This window comes from Apium graveolens, chromosome 6, assembly GCF_009905375.1.
Source record: "Apium graveolens cultivar Ventura chromosome 6, ASM990537v1, whole genome shotgun sequence".
Lineage (NCBI taxonomy): Eukaryota > Viridiplantae > Streptophyta > Magnoliopsida > Apiales > Apiaceae > Apium > Apium graveolens.
Genome location: NC_133652.1, coordinates 275,344,526 through 275,364,395, shown reverse-complemented (window position 1 = coordinate 275,364,395; position 19,870 = coordinate 275,344,526). Strand labels below are relative to the sequence as shown.

Below are 19,870 nucleotides of genomic sequence, written 5' to 3'. Positions count from 1 at the left end.
AAAAACTTGAAAAATGTATCTTTGAAATACCCTGTATAATTTTGATTACCTATTCAATTTAATAGTTAAATGATCTTAACTTTCAGAAACTTTTTTTTATTAATGGTTATTAACAAAATGTTGTAGTTACGAAAATAAATAGATTTTTTCAATTTACATCAATGTGCATACAAGTAATATCAGGTTTTACTTCTAGACATGAATAAATGACATTTAACTAACTTTATTAAATGTAACAAAACTCACCATTTTTTCCGACCAGTTAAATCACTAAAACTGTATACATTTTTCATTTTATTATATTTTAACTAAATAAAATAATATTTTATTTAAATATAATTTTAGACTACTGATACTAAAATGTATATTAAGCGAAAGGGTTGGCCTTTTAAAATGTTATTTAGTTCTGCTTAACATTTATAAATTTTGTTTAGAAACTTTAGGTTCACCAGATATATAAATATGTATTCTTCTAACTAATAGTTATTTATGTGCATTGCTTTTAATCAGTTTCTTTTGAACAACTCTAATAATTGTTAATAATGAAATCTTGCATTTACATCAATTTAATTAATAAAAATGTTACATAATTTTGGACCAAATTTTGATATCTAATTTAATAAATTTGACCACTTTATGCATAAAGAAATGTTTGATTAATGGATTTTAACGTTAATAATTAAAATTCATCTACTTTTGGAGACTCGAACCTTTAAGAAAATACGAGTACGTATAAATTTATTAGTTAGAACTTGATTTTCGTAAGTATTAGATGAGTACAAATAAATTTTTAATGTTAATGCCCGTGGATATATCTGTAATAATATAATTTGATTATAAATTTACTAATTTTATTATTAAAATACACTAAAACCTTATGTAACTTCATTGACTTAGGGGTTGATGTTCAAAAAATTCCTAAACCCAAAATCCAATCCGATCTGAAAAAAATCCGGAAAATGGGCCTCCTTTTTTCTCAAAAAATCTAGCCCGGCTCGAAACCCGAAATGGCCGGATAAAAGTCCGGCTCAAAAAAGGTCCGGATAAAAGCTCGGTTCAGCCCGGATAGAAGCCCGGGTTTTTGAAAATCCAGATTAAAAAACCGACTTGTTTATATATAATTTGAAAATACACAATAATTTTTATGATTTTTAAAATATTATATTTTAATATTAGAAGCAATTAATGTATATATGACTATTTATATATAATATTAAAAAACAATTATTTATTTCAGTGTTTAAACTACTCTATCTGATATATCAAAAAATTATTTTCTCCGGTATTTAAACTACTCATAATTCGAGTTATAAAAAATTAATTTTTTTTAATATATAAATAAAAAGCCAGGATAAAACCCGGTTTGGCCCGATCCTATAGTTCTTAGGAAGCCCCGCCCGACCTGATTTTTGAAAAAGCCCGGCCCTATTCGTTTTCAAAAAACCGCGCTTTTTAAAGCCCGGACCGATAAGTTTTTTGTGCATCTCTACTTAGGGGTATGGCTGTCATGGATCAATGGATCAGATATCCGGTCCGATTTGTTCCAAAATTTAATAGAGCGGATACGGATCATTTAAAAATAAATCTGATCCGAAAAAATCCAACCCAGAAAAATCCGATCTGAAAAACATAAAATATGGATTTGATGTGATTCGATCCATTAATAATTCAATCCGAATTTATATGATATATAATATATTTAAAACTATACTTTATATTAAAAATTATTAAAATTACACCAGATTGTAGTCAGTAAAGACCTTGAGTGTACTGGATCTAGGCATTTAGAAATGCTACTGCATTTTGTAGAATTTTTAACAGGGTTACCTGTCTTGTATTGCATAACCCCATTTATAATCACATCTCAGAGCAATGAAAATTGTGTGAGATAATACTTGAGTTTATGGAAAATAATTAATCATAATATTGAGTTATTAGAATTTAAAATCATACCGAATCTCTTTAATATTTACATAAAAAAGTGAATTTTTTTTATTTTTCAAAAATATATACGGATCGGAACTCCAATCCGAAATTCCGTGATATAGATCATGTTCTAAAAAATACGATCATGATCCGAATCCGAATCCCGTAAAATTAAATGGATGATCATATCTAATCCGATAATCCGATTTATCGATAGACCTACTTAGGGATACTTTTCTTTATTAATTATTACAAATAATTAATATAATACTTTATTTAATCATAAAAATAAATAAAAATAAAATCTAAGTAAATCTTAAAATATCTCTTCAATTTATTTTCCAGCTCAGAGAATTTAGGTATTTCTAATAAAATTGTTCGGTAAATAAATGTTTAAATAGCTTTTTGTATTATTTAAATGAAAAGCTCCCCCTGTTGGCATTTCTAAAAAGAGTTTTTTGGGATTAAAAAACTACTTCAAACACACGGAGGTTTAATTAATTTGCTGGCCAAAATCTTTATCGCCGTGTTCCTAATCGGAGCTCCGGTGACCCGGTTTCTCCACTTCACTATACGACACCGTTCCAGGTTTGATTTTCTTCCATTTCCTGTTTTTCATTTACCCAGATTTATTATTAGGTATGATTTGTAAACTCGTATGTATGTATGTATGTAGTTGTTAAGCTTGAATTAATTTAGTTAGGTGTAAAATATTTGGATTTAATGTGTTACTTTGTTAAACAAATTAATTTTATTCATTCCGTTTATTAGATCGCACCATTTCCTCCGCAACAAAATTAATTTGTTAGTTTATTAACAAATTTTTGATTTCTTTTTCCGAATATTCAACACTCCCTAATTGTGTAATTTCTCCACCGGAGACATCAATCAATCTTGTTTTACTGATAACATTTATCAGTATTTGTGTGTAGATTTCTTACGGTGTTCATGTTTGCTGCTGCTATCATTATTAGTACTCCCTCTCTCCCTCCCATTTATTTACACTTTCCTTTTTGGGATGTCCCTTCCAATTCTTTACATTTCAAAAATTTCCAAAAATAGTAAAGTTTTTATAATTTTTAAATTAACTACATCCACTATTTTCCTCCACTATACCCACTTTATAATATTAATCGGTCCCACTACTTTACTAATTTTTTCAACTTTTCTCCACTACTTTATCATTTTTCTTAAACTCCGCGCCCCACCCAAATGTAAACATTTGGGACGGAGGGAGTATTACTGATAACTCGTTTACGCACTTAAATTTTCTAGTCCCGAGTCCTAATTTTTGTTTGTTCTGCATTTCACTGCTAAATTGTTTATACCCCTTGTATTTGTGTATTTAACTCAGTTACTAGAGGACACATAACTTTAATTTAAATCGGTATGGTCTGTATGAACTATAATCATCACTAGACCTGATGGGTCACCCGTAAGTTTGCGTGCTTTGTATTTGTGCTCTTGAAATATATTAGTTCATTATTATGTTGATATTTTTTGGAGGTTTCACTTTTAGTAATGAAATATCAGTACTAGTTTCAACTTGTATACTAGTTCCACTCTGTTTAGGCCTGACTATCTATATTTTATGTCTTGTGTACTAAGAAAATAAAAAAATGCTTGTTTTTTTATATATGGAACCCATTTTTTTTTATATTTAGTAGTAGTGATAAGAAGCAATCGCATATCCAGTTACTTTGTTTAGGATTTTTAAGGATTTCCGTGTTTGAATCAACAGATCACAAACCTCTTTATAAAAGAAAGAATTAAATCTCAAAGACGGTTGTTGATTTAGTCTCCATTCTAGTCATTGTTAAAAAATGTTCAAATATCAAACACAAAAATTTGGAAAACTTGAGCATTATAGAGCAGCCAGAGTAGTCGACAACTAATGTCTAATAGATATGATGATAAAGAATTTCAAGTTTCTTATTGTGCGTACATCTCAACTGAAGAATATAAGGATCAAGCGATAGTAATGAACACATATAGAGTGTTAGAGACGACATCTGATGAGAAGATCCAGTTTCCCGACAACAGTGTTGTCTACAAACAGGTGACACACAGGCACATACAAAAGACGTAAAAGTTAATAAACAACATAAAGCAAAGTCAGCATGAGAAAGTTTCTGAACTCAAAAGGAAAACAAATCACCATATGTCTACTCATATTTACTTAATATGTTGGAAGAAGATGTCAGAAATGAAAGGCTGGTAGCAAAACAATGGTTGGCAAACAATTATGAAAGCTTAGAAGCAATTGATTTATTTTCTAAATGCGTAGTGCAGAATTGGCCACGGACTCTATCCCACTGCAATTTGATGCTAAATTCGTCATTGCTTTGAACCAGTGAAGTGTCTCATATTATCTTACAGGAAATATAAGATGATTGGCATCAAAGTTTGAAGGTGTTTAGAGCTACAATGATTGATAATATTTGCGATCTTAGCAGTGTGTTATATAGGACTAAACATTAGTAGAACTTGTAATTTGAATATGATTCTATATGTTTGTTTAACAGATTTGCCTTTTAGCAAGTTTTTAAATTAGCTGACATTGTTTAAACGTTTGTTTGTTTTTCATGTTGCAGTGTGTAATAAGGCTTGAATCTGCGAAATGCATCCTCCGTTAACTTTACACAGACACCCGATGTGTGCTGAAGTAAGTTTCTTGTTTCTGTTTTGTGTAATTTAGGTTTTGTGTTATGTAGAAGTTACGGACACAAAATGATTTTTTAAATGCCGTGTTGTTATGCGGAAGTGTATAATTATATAATAAATGTTTGGAACGGGTTTACCTCGTTATGATTTGCGTAAAATTCAATTTTAAGACAAATATGTATGTTGTGGATAATGGTAACAGAAGAAACTTCTATACTTTTATTGGACATAATTGACCTGATTTTAAATGAAGTAATTTAAGTTGTTTTGAAATTTCTATGCTGATCCCAGTCATTTTAGTTACACAAGGATCAACTTTCTCATTTAGAGTACTCTTTACAGAGTTTATACATTCACGATTTGAAATCCTAACTTTATACAAACACGTACAACTAGAGAAGACAATGAAATGGAAGCTACTATGAAAATAGGGAAGTACCCAAGTAGGCCCTTTTCTAGATGTATTAAATCATAAATCCAAAACCTATGTTGGATCTTTAGAATTGGTAGGGCTGTCGTTTTTTTTATTATTCGTGTACATAGTTATATATACATTGTTAACTATCTCAAAGTAAACAAGCCCGGTTCTGTCCTTTATTGATGTGCAATTTTTTCTTTCAAAATTTTGGTTCTCAGTATTCACTACGATTCTGATTCCCATTTAACCCATGCATTAAATTACAGAATGTGGTAACTATAATACTTGGTAAAATGTGATATTTCTGGTTGTTTTGTATAGATCATTGAGCAGTTCCAGAAGTGTCATGTAGACCACCCCCTTGGGAAATTCTTTGGTGATTGCACTAATCTTAAGATAAAGCTTGATCGTTGTTTCCGAGAGGAAGTAAGATCTTCGTAGTGTGATGTTTCATTTGATTTATATTATAGTGTTATCAATATAGGAGCCTCAAATAATTTAATTTGCAGAAAGCCATGAAGCGAAAAGCAAATTTTGAAGAGAGTAAAAAACTCAAGGAGAGGCTACGTGCTCACAGGAAAGAAAGGCTCGATGCTAGCATCGAAGAGAAGAATCTCGCGCAAGCTTAGTTCTGATAGTGAAATACATCCACATATGTGGAGGTTTTAATTCTTCAAAAATGAAAAGCAACATCTTAATATGGGACAAATAATTTGTTACAGCAAGTATATCTATTGTTATAAGCATAAAGTAGTTACCTGATAGAATACCTATTATTTGGTATTCTGGAATACGCCTCTATCTGAGTATGAATATTAAAATTTGTTTTTAGCATTATACGGATATGATATTGACATACTTGGCATGCCAACAGACCTTTTTTAAGTTATATTTTTTATAATGAGTTCTGATTCTGAATGATATGTTTTTTAACAGCGGTTCTCATATTAATAATTAAGTATGTTACATTCAGTCAGAAGGAAATAAACTATCATTTTAACTATTAATTTATGATTCCCTTTTAAAATTAAAAAAACTGTAACAAGGTCAAGGACATGGTACGAGTAACTTTATGTTCTTAGCAATTAAGGAGTGTTGCTATTGTTCTTGTGCTGTTATTGGTCTTAAATTTAAAGAGGTTTGGTTCAGCACATCTATTATCGTCGATTGTAGCTCGAAAGACATATTTAGTATCATCACCCTTCGAAAGGGTCTTGTTGTGCAGTATGGCATTTTGCTCTTCAAGAAAACATAGGAAAGTTTCTGGAAAGTTTAATAAATCATTAATTTTGTGGTAAATTTGTGTGTTTGAGATGATTAATGGGTCATATATTCTATCAAGATATTGAGTTTATGTTTGTTCTCAAGCTACTTCATTGTTTGATAGTTTTGAGGTTGACTAATATAGACATAAAAGCAATTATTTCGTGCCGGGTTGATAATGGAGTAGCTTATATAAACTTAAGAAAATGATTACTTGGGTAGGTGTTAGGCCTCATATAGTGCGTGTTGGGGTGGATGTTGAACTCGTACGTTTGTATCAGAACGCCAAGGGAAGGATGAGAAAGGAGTAGACAAGAACATTCATCGTTGATGATGTATATTTATCTATCTTAATCTCTAACTGAATCTATCAAACTATCTCACTATCAATACTAGCTCACATTCTCATTTCTAACATATTGTCGACTTTTGTTTTAACTAACTTTACCGCCATCTTGTTGTTGACCTTCTTGTTTGACTGACGTGGACTTGTCTTGTATATTTACATCCTTCCCTCAAGATTGAGGGTTAAAATAGATGGCAAACCCCAATCTCGAATATAAGATATTGCAGAGAAGAAGATGACATAGCCTTAGTGAGAAGGTCTGCAGGCTAATGAAAAGTGGATAAGTGAGCAGTTTTGATAATACCTTTGAGAAGCTTAGTACGAACAATATGATAATCAATGTCAATGTGTTTAGTAAGGATGACAAACGGGTCGGTCGAAATGGATTTTGTAAAAATTAAATTCGAACCCGATTATTTTTGCTGAATACGAACCCAAACCCGAAATAAACCCGAATCAGTAAACCCGAACCCGGACGGTTTTTTTGGGTTCGGGTTTAACAAATGTCATAAGTTATACTCAACCTAGTCAAATCTCAATTAAAGTACCAGAGCATAAGAATCAACGGAGAGGATGGGTCGAAACCTCAATCTATATTCAATAAAGATGAAAATGTAAAGAAAAAAAAATCAGAACTTATGATGTACATGTAAGAATATGAAGTCATGGTAATAAAAAAAAAAGAATATGAAGTCATGGCTCCTCCATCGGAGAGATTGGAGAGATGGGTGATGATAGACTATGGTCTGATTGAGTGTGTCTTCATAGAAATTAAAAATGAATCCATTCATATTACACATATGCAACTATACATACCATACATACATGCCATATTATATTTACAAAATTATAAGAAATAATAAGCAAAAGCTAATACATGTATACATATAAAATAATTTATATATTAGTACGGGTTTCGGATCGGGTTCAGGTTCGAATCAGTACGAAATGGGTTTTGGGTTTTCAGGCCGGGTTCGAAATAGTAAGGTCAAAAACCAAACCGGACCCGAAAGAAGTTCGGGTTTAAAAATTAAACCCGAATCCGAAATATTCGGGTTTGGTAAGATCCAATCGGATCGATACAGATCGGGTATCCATCGGTTCGGTACAATTTTCCATCCTTAATGTTTAGTACGTTTATGGAAAATTGAACTGAAAGAAATATAAGGGCTAATTTGTTATCACAGAACAAAGTAGTAGGAATGTTAGGCCTTTAATGAACTGTAGAGGGGGGTTGAATATAGTTAAACAATCAAATCGAAATAACAGACACAATTCAAAGAACAGTTTTTATTCTTGATGTATAAAAACTGATTACAATACTCTCTCAAAGGATGAACATATATCTTTGAGAGCTGCTAGGTTATATGAATAATATAATAATGTTCGAACACATTAAGTATAAATCTAATCTGTGCTTATATACTGCACAACTACACAATCAATAAGGAATCCTAATACAATACAATATAGAATCCTAATAAATATTCATCAATTGATTGCTACAATAAGCAAAGTCCCATACCGGCATATATATGCAAATATTTCCACCTTTGATATCTCCTGATTTCCATCTTGACAATTACTGATGTGACTAAATGCTGATGTCAAATACTGATCAACAAATATTGATGATAAATGATGATGACATCACCCCTGTCAAATACTGATATCAAATGCTGATTCAATAAACTCTGATAGTTTAAATACCGATATCATCAATTTTTTCTAACAATCTCCCCCCAACTTGTGCATTATATAAATATGTACAAATTCCTAATTGATGATGTCAAAACTATCTAAATACAGAAATACAAACACATATACAATCTTATAGTCAGTGTTTTCAGACTTTAACTTCAGTCTTGAACTCTAGTAAATCCAGTAGCATCATCAAAGAATTTCTTGAGTAGATTTGCTTCAAGAACATTCACATATTGAATTACAGGTTTAGGTATGGGTTTACCAAATATTTTGTGCAATTCAATGTAGCTATAAAGGTAGAAATATTTATCTCTAATGTGTCCTGTCATTTGACAAAAGTAACAGAAGAGAGTGGTTGAAGTGTCACCGACACTCTTTTTTTTCTTCATAAATTTGGAGTGTCTGTTACCATATTCATTGTACTACTTAACTGGCATAACAGATGACCCAATAAGCACATTAGAAGACACCTTTTCTTTATGATATTATTCATTCCATATGCCTCACTTAAGGATGAATGAGGTATTATCACGAGAAGATGACCTCAAATGACATTGAAGAATCGTTTAATCCCATAAAAAATTGAGAGAAAGGACTTTTCTTTCTGTACAAGTTCAATTTGTTATTGACTTCACAAATACATTTATTGTAACTATAGTAAGGCAACTCAGAAATTTACTCCAGTTCATCATTAAGAGCCCTAAATTTAGTGAAGTAAGTGGAAACAGACATTGATCTTTGACTAAGATAAGCAATTTCACATTTGAGAATTAAAATCTTAGGTATATTCGTTTGAGCAAACCATGTAGCTAAATCATTCCATGTATCACCGGCATTGTTCATAAATATTATACTTTGACAAATCTGAGGAGATACAATGTTTAAGATCCATGAGATGATAATATAGCTACATGATGCAAGTAAACAAGTAAAGCAGATGGAGAAGCATTTTGCAAATAAGTTCCAACAATAAAACTGAGTTTGAGTTTAGAATAAAACAAAGTTATATATATATGTTATGTTTGAGAATTGTAAACATAAAACATATAAATACTATTAATTTATATAGTATTAATGATTCATGAAATTAAAAATCAATCTTTCTACATTTTTTCATATCTTGTTTTTTACCTAAAGGGAAGCTTAAAAGAGTTCATCACTTCAATGAGTTTTCCATTATCACCTAGTTGTTTAAGCTTACGAAGCAAGGTGTAAATTTTTTTGGAAGACGATCATAATTGTTTTGTATAAATTTGCCTATTGCAATGGAGATTGAACCATTTCTGCTTCCGAATGTTGAAACCGCATGATATATCATCTACATTTGAAACAAAAGAACTTGAATAAAGTTTGTAAGTCAGACCTATATATAACTTTTATTCATATCTCATTTATAAAATAAACATGAAAATGTGTTCAGAAGTAAGATTGCGGGGATGAGATGAAATATAAGTATTTGGTTCATCATTCAGCATTAGAATAATGCTTTATAAATTATTTGAACTCCTAACCAATAAGCTCAAGCGCTTTAGCAAATCAAATACAAGTAGTACAATTTTTGGCTCCACCTCCTTTATCAGGTAGATGGTTTTATATCTTTGGCTCTACAACACCCTAACACCTCAACATCGCCTAAATCTATTTACAACAACTATGTAAAAACTTTTTACAACTAAATATATTTGGAGCCTAGATTCCTTACGTGCTTCAAGGGAACCAAAGAGTTTGAATGAAAACAAACATGAACCAGTAAATTCCAAACCTGTTAGAGTAGGAATGTGTTTGTTTTTATCTCACAAGTGTATCAAACTAGTTTATAAGCAATAAAAGCATATAACTTTTACGAATTAGGACATGCCTACTTTCATTTTTATATGGGGCAAAATATTTGGATTTCATCATACCCTTCTAAAAATCCTCTACACAAACGAATAATATTACACAATGCTACAACAACAATAAAAAACATCGACAATTATGACCCCTAGCGGTCAGAAAAAAATGTACTATTTAGGTAAGCGCTTGTGGTTACTCGTGATACAAATTGTTGGTTTATTCATTTATTTCGGCACGTGCAACTCACCACCATATTCTACATGTACAATCCAGACAAAAATTCATTATCCGGTTTCTAACTGTTTAACACTATCCTATATAAATGGTATCACCTACAGTATTATAGAAAATCAACTACAAAAATCCATATTATATTCCCACACTACACTCCCTCAAACTCAAGTTCCGCTTCACTAAACTTAGCTCAACTTAGTTCAATTCCAATAACTACAACATTTCTCGAGACAAACAAAAAACGTAAACCAACACTAAACTCTTTATCACAACATAAATACATAATATTACATAAACTCGACAAAAATGACTCACGTCCTGAGCCATTTGAGTAACAATATCCGCAAAATCCGAAGCAACGCCTTCATCATCCTCCCTATCGGAAAACTCAACCGAATCAATCGCGATTTGCACCTCTGAAATGACAAGTCATCGCGAACCTACACAAACATAAAACATGAAATCACACCATAAATTCAACAAAACAACAAAAAAGCACTCGAAACATCGAAACAATCGCATACCATAGACCAGTAAAGCTCGTAGAGAAATCTAACAATCGGAACCGATATAAATAGGGCACACATATAAACCACCCCAAACTAGGATTTGAAATCCCCACAATTAACAAATTAAAATTAGAATTTGTAAACAAATAATAAAAAAATGCCCCAAAATTAAGGATTATAAACCCCAGATTAACAAATTAAATCAAGTTCGTACCCGTAATAACACCTAAGTGGAGGTTTGAAACATAGCTGAAATGATGAAATAGAGTTTTAAATGAGAAGCTTCAGTGAGATGTGCGGCGGGGAGATGTGCGGCGGCGAGATGAGCGGATGAGCAGTAGCGAGAGAGTGTCTGTGTGGAGAGTAAGATGAACTTGTGTTTGTGTTTTTTCTTTTTTAAGTTTTTTATTTTAATTTGTGTGGGTTATTTTAGGTAGAGCGGGACTTTTCCCCCATTTTTTTTTATTTTTTTTGCATACACTACTAGAAAAAAGACCTTAGACATCGGTTTTTAACCGATGTCTATGTAAAAAATATATGATGTCTTCGCGACTGATGTTAAATGTATTTTCTCATAGACATCGGTTAAAAACCGATGTCTATGTAATATTACACATCGTTTCTGAAAAATTTCTGATGTCTAATTCACATTGATGTTATATAATTGTTTCATGTCAAGTTCAGAAATGTAATATTAGGACGATTAGGCCTGTTTAAAACTATAACACACAATCAATATTTATAAAATAACATCGGTTAAAAATAAAAAACCGATGTCTATATCTTATTAGACATCGATCATTTTCTAAGTACCCGATGTCAATGTTGATAATAGACATCGATCATTTTCTAAGTACCCGATGTCAATGTTGATAATAGACATCGGTTGTTTTCTAAAAAACCGATGTTAGTATGATAAATAGACATCGGGTGTTTAATTTTAAATCGATGTTATTACCCTATTTTTATGTGCTAATATTCCTTTATTAACATCGAATATTTTATTTTTCTGATGTCTTTGTGATTTTAAGACATTGCTTTTATATGTGTACACTGATGTTATTTATGGTTTTTTAACATCGGTTCTAATAACAATGTGATGTCTGTTTCTATTATAATTAAACTGAGCATCTCTGTTTTTGCATGAACCAGAAAACTCCATATGGTAAAATCCAATCAACCAACAATTTTCCATCCAACCAACCAACAATTTTCACCCCATCAACCAACAATTAACCCAGATTCAACCAACAACAGTTTTTATCCAATCAACAACCTAAAACATCTACTAGAAAATTCAGAACATCTATATTAACCAACCAACAACAAATATATAGCGAAAATAGTTCTAACACATTGTCAAACATGCATCTTACAAATTCGATCAGCAAGTACATTATGAAACCAGAATTTACAGTAGCGAGGCAAGGAAATTTACAATCTACATTTTGTCTTGAATAAAGTCGATAACATCACAGCGAACCTGGTCTAGCTCCTCTAGAGTGTAAGACTTGCGAGTCTTGGTCGCCCACTAAAAATTTAGTAAACCGAAAAGGGAAATCATAAAAAAAATGCATCTAAAATGCCACATTCAGTCATAGAAAAATGAATGTATGGACCTTAGAAGTAAAAGAAATTTCCCTGTCCTCAATAATTTCCTTCATGTACCTCATGACCACATAACCACATTCAACCCCACCAGGCTGTTTCGGGGATCCCTGTTAAGATAAAAAAACTGGCTTTACAAACTGATTAAATCAAGATTACTGTCGTACTATAAAAATTATAATATAAATTACTTACTACAAGATTCTTGATTTTAGGAGCTTTGTTACCCCTTCCTGTTTGAGAATTAACTTGTTTTATTGTCCTGCATATTATAATGACACGGTGTCAAGAGTCATATTTCAAATACAAGAAATAAATGAAAACAACCTAAAAAATAAAAGGAATAATGTTACTCTGATAAAGCTTTTTCTAAATCATCAAAATGAGTTGGATGAGGCAAATGATTGAGAATGTAAATGTCGCCATCCCATATTACGACCAGAATCCAGTGACAACTGTATTATTATAAATTTACACAAGTCAGATATTTTAAAAAATAGCCTAAAAACCTAAAAGAAAATTAAATTAATAGATTACAATATGCATTTAAAAATACTTACTGATGATTATGTGGCAGGAAGAATATGTGATTTTGATTACCCTCTTTCAACCGACTACCAACATTTCGTTGAAAATCAGCATTCAAATTAAAGTTGGCGCCAGGATCAAAAAATCCATACAGGACCACATCATCATTCTTGCGAACCCTCTTAATTGTACTATGCAAGTGCCTATACATATGTGGGAGAAATTAAAATTACTAGCAGACCAGTTGTGCGATAATTCAAACAGAACCTATAACCACGAAAATAAATTACTTACGCCATATACGCAGATATCGCAGCTTGTCCAATCATGTCAAACTCTAACAATGCTTTTAAATTCTCATGCAATATATATATTGTCTTCTCAACTCCAAACACATCGGAATCACATGGAATAGGGATCGATTCCCCGCTGGCTTTCATAAATGTCGTAATATGATTGTACAATACCTTGTATTGGCGTGGCACTTTCTTGCTGACCTTGACGTGAGTGAACTCTTGTTGAATTTTATGCACCTCACCCTTGTTCTTTGACTGCGACACATCTCTTTTCTTTTTCTACAAAAAATGAAAGAATATAAGTAGACATTTATTCACCTAATTAACCCCTATTTTTCAACTTTTATACAACTTTAGCAACCAACAAGCACATGTAAATACCACAATTGTCCGTAGGCTGATTAAATTTCGAGGCCATGCCAAGTGTGAACCAACGGCTTCACGAACATGTTCAATTTCACCAGGTATAGGCACGGGAACTAAAGCATCTGGTTGGATATGTCCATCAACCGACACACGAGCATGTCCAGGCTTCAGGGGCACTCCATGAATCGAAACATTCATTTCATCATCTTCGAAAACAGTACCAAAAGCAACCTTATTTTCGATGCTATCCACCGAAAGCTCATAAATTTGTGGACCCTATAATTGTAAGGAGTAAATTATATAATTACTCTACAATTTGAAGAACCGTATAATTACAATAATATTTGTGAAATATACCTTCTTTTCTGATGGAGGGGGTTGATCATAAGCAATACAATCATCATTCACCAATATTTCTTTTGCTTTTGGTTCTCCTTCAACTGGTTGGCAACTTGCTCTCTCCGAAAAATTCGGAGACTGCTGATTAGATCCTGTAAACAATGACTTGAGCTCAGCCATTTCCCGCCTTGTTCTTACCAACTCCTCCTGTAGCACTCTATCACGGGCCAACAACTCCGCCTTGGTAATTGCAGGTTTTCTCTCTTTCGGCAGATTAAAGAACATTTTTGGGGTGACAAAACCTCCAACTCCTCGAACCCTTCCTGAATGCTCAGGAGTTCCGAGTGCCGTAGTCAACACATCATCAGTTCCAGATGGTACGAATTCACCCTTCTCCTTCTTTTCGAGTAATTCATCCTAATGCAGATATGAATACACATCAGATCTTAGGGACATATTATGAATAATGAAGGAATAAACAGATTTCTCATTATAATCTGTTTTTCTCGATTAAATGCAGTTTTTTTCATAATTTTTACTTACAATTCTGGCAAATACTGCTTCTTTATCTTCATCAAGTTCCTCATCATCTAGCTTTGACTTTCGAGCCTTTTTCCAAAATATTGCCCGATCTGGTTTCTCCTCGGGCTTTAGTTTGCCTTTCTTTATCTGTTTAAGATGAGAAAAAATTAAAAGGTGCTTTATTTATTGAAGATGAGAAAAAATTATAGCTAGGTTCTTACTTCATCCTCTTGTAAACCAATGTAACCCTTCCTTGACAAACGATGATGATATTTTCGATTACGCACTCTTTCGCTCTGCAGGGTGCGTAGTTTCTGCATCATACAACGAATAATTATATCCAAGTAAATATTCTAAATCCAAAAAGGGTACACTGGCAAAGAAAATGCATCCATACCAGCCACTTATCACCTGTCCTCTGCGCGATAAATCTCGTCCAAGCTTCTTGACCCACAAACCGATAATTTTTTGGAGGCCTCTTCAGTTTCTTCTTTTTTCAGCATATGGCATCACGTGTTTAGTTGTTAAATCAGTTTTAAACTATCTCCACTTCTCTCCTGCAGACTTAAGCACCATAGCCTCACTTTCCGGAGCAACTTTAAATGTACCCTATGGACAATAAAATACACAAGTTTATAAGGCTTAGATAGTAGTACTAAAAATAAGTTGTGTGTGTCAACTATAATTTAATACCTTAATATCAAGCCATAATTTATCTTTCAATTCCCGATCCACATTTGGCCAGCTGTCAATGTCGATAGGAATCATAGTTCTTGCCAGGTGCCCTATGTAGGACTGTAAGGTACACCTAGTATCTCCGACAGGAACTCCAAACTCATTGTATCTGATTTTAAATCTCTTGCCCTGGGCCTTCCTTACCAATACTTTTTTAAGAGAGGAAACACCTCGTGCAGCTCCCAACCTTCTTTTCGCAGAATTAGAATTAGTTGTTGTTTCTTGTTTAGACTGTTGCTTTTCAGTTTGAGGTTCACTTGGTGCTTGTCCATCCTGATCACAGTGCTCTTCAACCTCCTGATCACAATGTTCTTCGACCTCTTTAACTTTTTTAGATTTGCTTTTGTTGGTTCTCTTTTTCTTTGCCATTTTTGTCCTTCACTCTGAATAATAAAACAAGAAATAATTAGTCACTGAATAAATGAAACTCTACATGAATTAAAATACATTCAAAATTACATATGCATGAATAAAAATGCATTCAAAATTACAACTGGAAAATTTCAAAACAATTACAAAAACAAAATACAAAAAAATTATAAAAGAAAAATTACAAAAGAAAAATGCATTAGTCACTATAATTCATTTACTCAAAAAAATTACAAAGGAAAATTAAATATGCTGATTAAATTATAACAAGCAAAAAGTACAGAGAGCTAAATTAACAGGATCATTTTTTATCCCAAATTCCCTCAACATTAGGCCTAATACTATGCGCAACGTCTTCATTGGTCACATCAGAAGCAGGGATGTTAGAGCAGAAGGGAGGATGTTCCATGATCGTGTCACCCAAATCATCGTCGTTATACAACTCTTGATAGTCTCTAGTTGTGGAAGTTAACACGATCGGCCAAGTAGGATCAACCAGATCTTTAATGTAAAACACCTGGTTGACTTGGTCAACAGAGACATATTTATCCTTCTTATGGCCTTGTCGATTGAAATCCACAAGTGTGAAGCCAAGATCGTCGATCTTTATGCCTTTATCATTCTCTGCCCATTTACACAAGAAGAGTGGAGCTTTGAACTCATGGTAATCCAACTCCCATACTTCCAAGATTATGCCATAAAAGGTCATATCACTCTCAATGGGGTTTAAATCTTTCGCACTGGACACCTGGACTGCCTTAGCAACCACAGAAACTCCACTGTTTTGAACAACTCACGCATCATCTCGGTCTTTCATAAAGTATCGGACTCCATTGACTGAAAAACCTTGATAAGTTAAAACAGAAAATGATGGTTTTCCAGCGAGCCATCGTATCGTCTCTGAAACAGCATCGGGATTTCCCTTCATTTCACTACTTACCTATACATAATATTATATAATAAAAAAATCCATCAGTTGCAAACTACAACTAACAACTATTTAAGTAGACAATACACAAAACCTACTTTTTTTTCAAACCAATCGGCAAATAGCCGATTGTGCTCTCCCATGAGCCAATGAACACTTTTTTTTTTCCCTCGGTAAATTTCATCCAAATACTCCTTGTGCATTCTGAGAATATGCATAAATATTAGAAATAACCCACAAAAATTACATCTTCAAACAAATAGGACAAGTTAATAAAATAAACGTACACGATATAGGAATACACTTCATCATTGTTTTGAAGGACATGCAGATGAGCCTCATCTCGCTCTTTTTCTTCCACGACCTTTATTATCGCGGCAGATAATGGACCAGATTGCTTGCCTTGCTCAACTGGAATGCCGGCAGTTGTACAAGTCTGGCTCATAAATTCTGTGCAGAATTCTACTGATTCTTCTTTAAGGTAGCTTTCTGCCATACAACCTTCAGGATAATATCGGTTTCGTACGTAGCTCTTTAGCACTTTATTGAATCGTTCGAAGGCATACATCCATCTATAAAATACCGGTCCACATAAACGCACTAGTGGACAATAAGATGTAACATTACATCAAAAAATGATGAAGGGAATATTTTTTCTAGATCGCATAAGGTTATTATTACATCTGACTGCAATTTATTGAGTTTCGAGACATCGACAACTTTGCTGCATAAAGCATTAAAAAAGAAGCACAGTCGTATGATTGTGACCCTAACATTTTTTGGGAGAACGGATCGAATGGCAACATGAAGGAGTTGTTGGAGAAGGATATGGCAGTCATGGGACTTAAGCCCGTATATCTTCAAATCAGACATGGATACACAATTTTTTATGTTTGATCCATGTCCAGAAGGAAGTTTCATAGACAAGAATGAGTTCAACACTTTCTTTTTTTCAACCTTCGACAAAGTAAAAGGGGAAGGAGGCAGATAGGTCTTCTTTTCTCCTACTTGAGGAGCTAAATCATGTCTAACACCCATATCAATCATATCACGACGTGCCGCCTCACTATCTTTTGACTTTCACATATTTAATAACGTCCCAAGCAGATTATCACACAAATTTTTCTCGATGTGCATAACATCGAGACAGTGGCGAACATGATGATATTTCCAATATTCTAACTCAAAGAAAACAGATTTTTTCTTCCATGGACATTCCACCTTCTTCGACTTCTTCACCTCTTTTTCAAAACAAAAATCAATTCGTTCCTGACGCGCTAACACTTCTTCTCCGAAAAGGGGTTGACATGCGTTCCCCAACTCTTGTTGTCTGTTAAAGGCCGCCTTCTGCCTCCTATAAGGGTGCTGCCTAGGCAAATAACGGCGATGACCTTGGAAGCACATCTTCCTACTGTGACTTAAATATTTAGCCACAGTATCGTCACCACAAATTGGACAACTCTTATAACCCTTATTCACGCAGCCTGACAAGTTTCCATATGCTGGAAAATCATTTATAGTCCAGAATAAAATTGCTTTTAGAGTGAAATATGATTTACTATAGGCGTCATAAACGTTTGGTTCACCTTCTTCCCAAAGTTTTTTCAGATCATCAATCAACGGTTGTAAATAAACGTCGATGTTATTTCCCGGCTCATGTGGACCAGGAACTAAAACTGACAACATCATGAACTTCCTTTTCATGCATAACCACGGAGGAAGATTGTACGTTACCAACACTACTGGCCAGCATGTATATCGATTGACTAACCCATTAGTATGCGGGTTGATACCATCCGCTGATAAAGCCAACCTAATATTCCTAGATTCACTACCAAAGGCATGCCACCGGTAATCGATATTCCTCCAAGAAGGAGAGTCGGCCGGATGTCACATCTTGTCATCATTTATTCGCTGATTTGCATGCCAAGTCATGAGTTCAGCAGTAGAGGGAGATTTAAATAACCGTTTAAATCTTGGAATTATAGGAAAATACCACATGACCTTGGCTGGAACATTGACCCTAAGTTGGCCATTCTTCCGTACTTTCCAACGTGACAGCTTGCAATGAGGACACTGAGAAGCATCAGAATGTATGCCCCTATACAGTATACAATCATTGGGACACGAATGAATTTTTATATACACTAGACCTAAATCGGATAAAGTTTTCTTCGCTTCATATGCGTTAGGAGGCAACACATTATCTTTGGGAAGGATCGAGCCAACTGAAGAGAGCAGCTCAGTAAAGGCAGTGTCGCTAATACCAAACCTAGCTTTCCAATTGTGCAATTTTAACATTGACTCTAACTTTGTGCACTCGCTACCCTCAAACAACGGTTGTTCCGCATCAACAACAAACCTCTGAAAATCATATGAATCCTTATCGTAATTACCCGAATTAAAAGCCGCTTCACAAACTTCAACAGTTTCTGATGCAACAAAGTGCTCTATAGGTTGGTCTGAAGCAGGACGTGTACTACCTATAGAAGACCAAGTACTCCTAGTAGATTTTTCTTCATGCCAAATCCAATCAACATACCCCAAACTAAAACCATGATCGTAGATATGTCCCCTTATGATTTTGGTTGAGAATTTTTTAAAATTCACACATCGACCACATGGACAAGGAATTCTTTTAGGATCTTTACAATTTTCTTCAGCGAAAATTAAGAATTCTTCGACGCCAATTTCAAATTCTAAAGAATCCCTATCTTTCGATATCCACGACTTATCCATAAATGAAAATGTATGACCAGCAATCTAGCAACCTAACCACCAGATGGTCATTTCAACATCAAAGCGCGAATTAATCAATACAAGTGCACATATTCAAGTGCATATAAACAAAACCAAGAAAGTCAACATTGTTTAACTAGCATAATCAATACAAGTGCACATATTCAAGCGCGAATTAATAACAAACATGCCCTTAAAAAATTGAAAGATTTTACACAAATGACAACTAGTACATTCATGGCATCTCATCTATTAAAAGAGAACGATACACTAAATCTGATACATAAACAACAATCCAAATCAAATAATGTATACATAAATAATGACAGATCGGTTACTGGTGAATCCCTTCCTACATAATGTATACAAAAAAAGGAAAAAAGCAAACGAATAAGAATTTCTAACCTCCTTCTTGAAGTAAAATGTGCAGGCACTGTCAAATTCCAAGACTTGATGAGATAATCTGCAAATGGACAAAATCGAATTTAAAAACATACTATTACTTAAAACTTTAAACGGACAAAAATCGGAAGATATCAA

General features: G+C 33.4%; 2 protein-coding genes across 2 annotated transcripts; one reads left to right on the top strand and one right to left on the bottom strand.

Annotated features, from left to right (window-relative positions):
• Positions 1–2,358: 2,358 nt before the first annotated feature.
• LOC141663952 (uncharacterized) lies at positions 2,359–5,845 on the top strand. The gene is made up of 4 exons (XM_074469798.1): positions 2,359–2,514; positions 4,521–4,591; positions 5,330–5,434; positions 5,518–5,845. The coding sequence occupies exons 2-4, from the start codon at positions 4,547–4,549 to the stop codon at positions 5,635–5,637; spliced, it is 270 nt and encodes an 89-aa protein (XP_074325899.1). The 5' UTR covers positions 2,359–2,514; positions 4,521–4,546; the 3' UTR covers positions 5,638–5,845.
• Positions 5,846–18,481: 12,636 nt separating this feature from the next.
• LOC141666080 (uncharacterized) lies at positions 18,482–19,330 on the bottom strand. The gene has a single exon (XM_074472064.1). It carries the CDS (start codon positions 19,328–19,330, stop codon positions 18,482–18,484), a length of 849 nt encoding a protein of 282 aa, XP_074328165.1.
• Between the last annotated feature and the right edge of the window lie 540 nt (positions 19,331–19,870).

Excerpts from the sequence above, each read along its gene's own strand:
- LOC141666080 (XM_074472064.1), bottom strand. The coding sequence starts at position 19,330 with ATGGATAAGTCGTGGATATCGAAAGATAGGGATTCTTTAGAATTTGAA.
- LOC141663952 (XM_074469798.1), top strand. The coding sequence starts at position 4,547 with ATGCATCCTCCGTTAACTTTACACAGACACCCGATGTGTGCTGAA. Across the intron at positions 4,592-5,329 it reads GACACCCGATGTGTGCTGAA|ATCATTGAGCAGTTCCAGAA; the intron begins GTAAGTTTCTTG and ends TGTTTTGTATAG. Across the intron at positions 5,435-5,517 it reads ATCGTTGTTTCCGAGAGGAA|AAAGCCATGAAGCGAAAAGC; the intron begins GTAAGATCTTCG and ends TTTAATTTGCAG.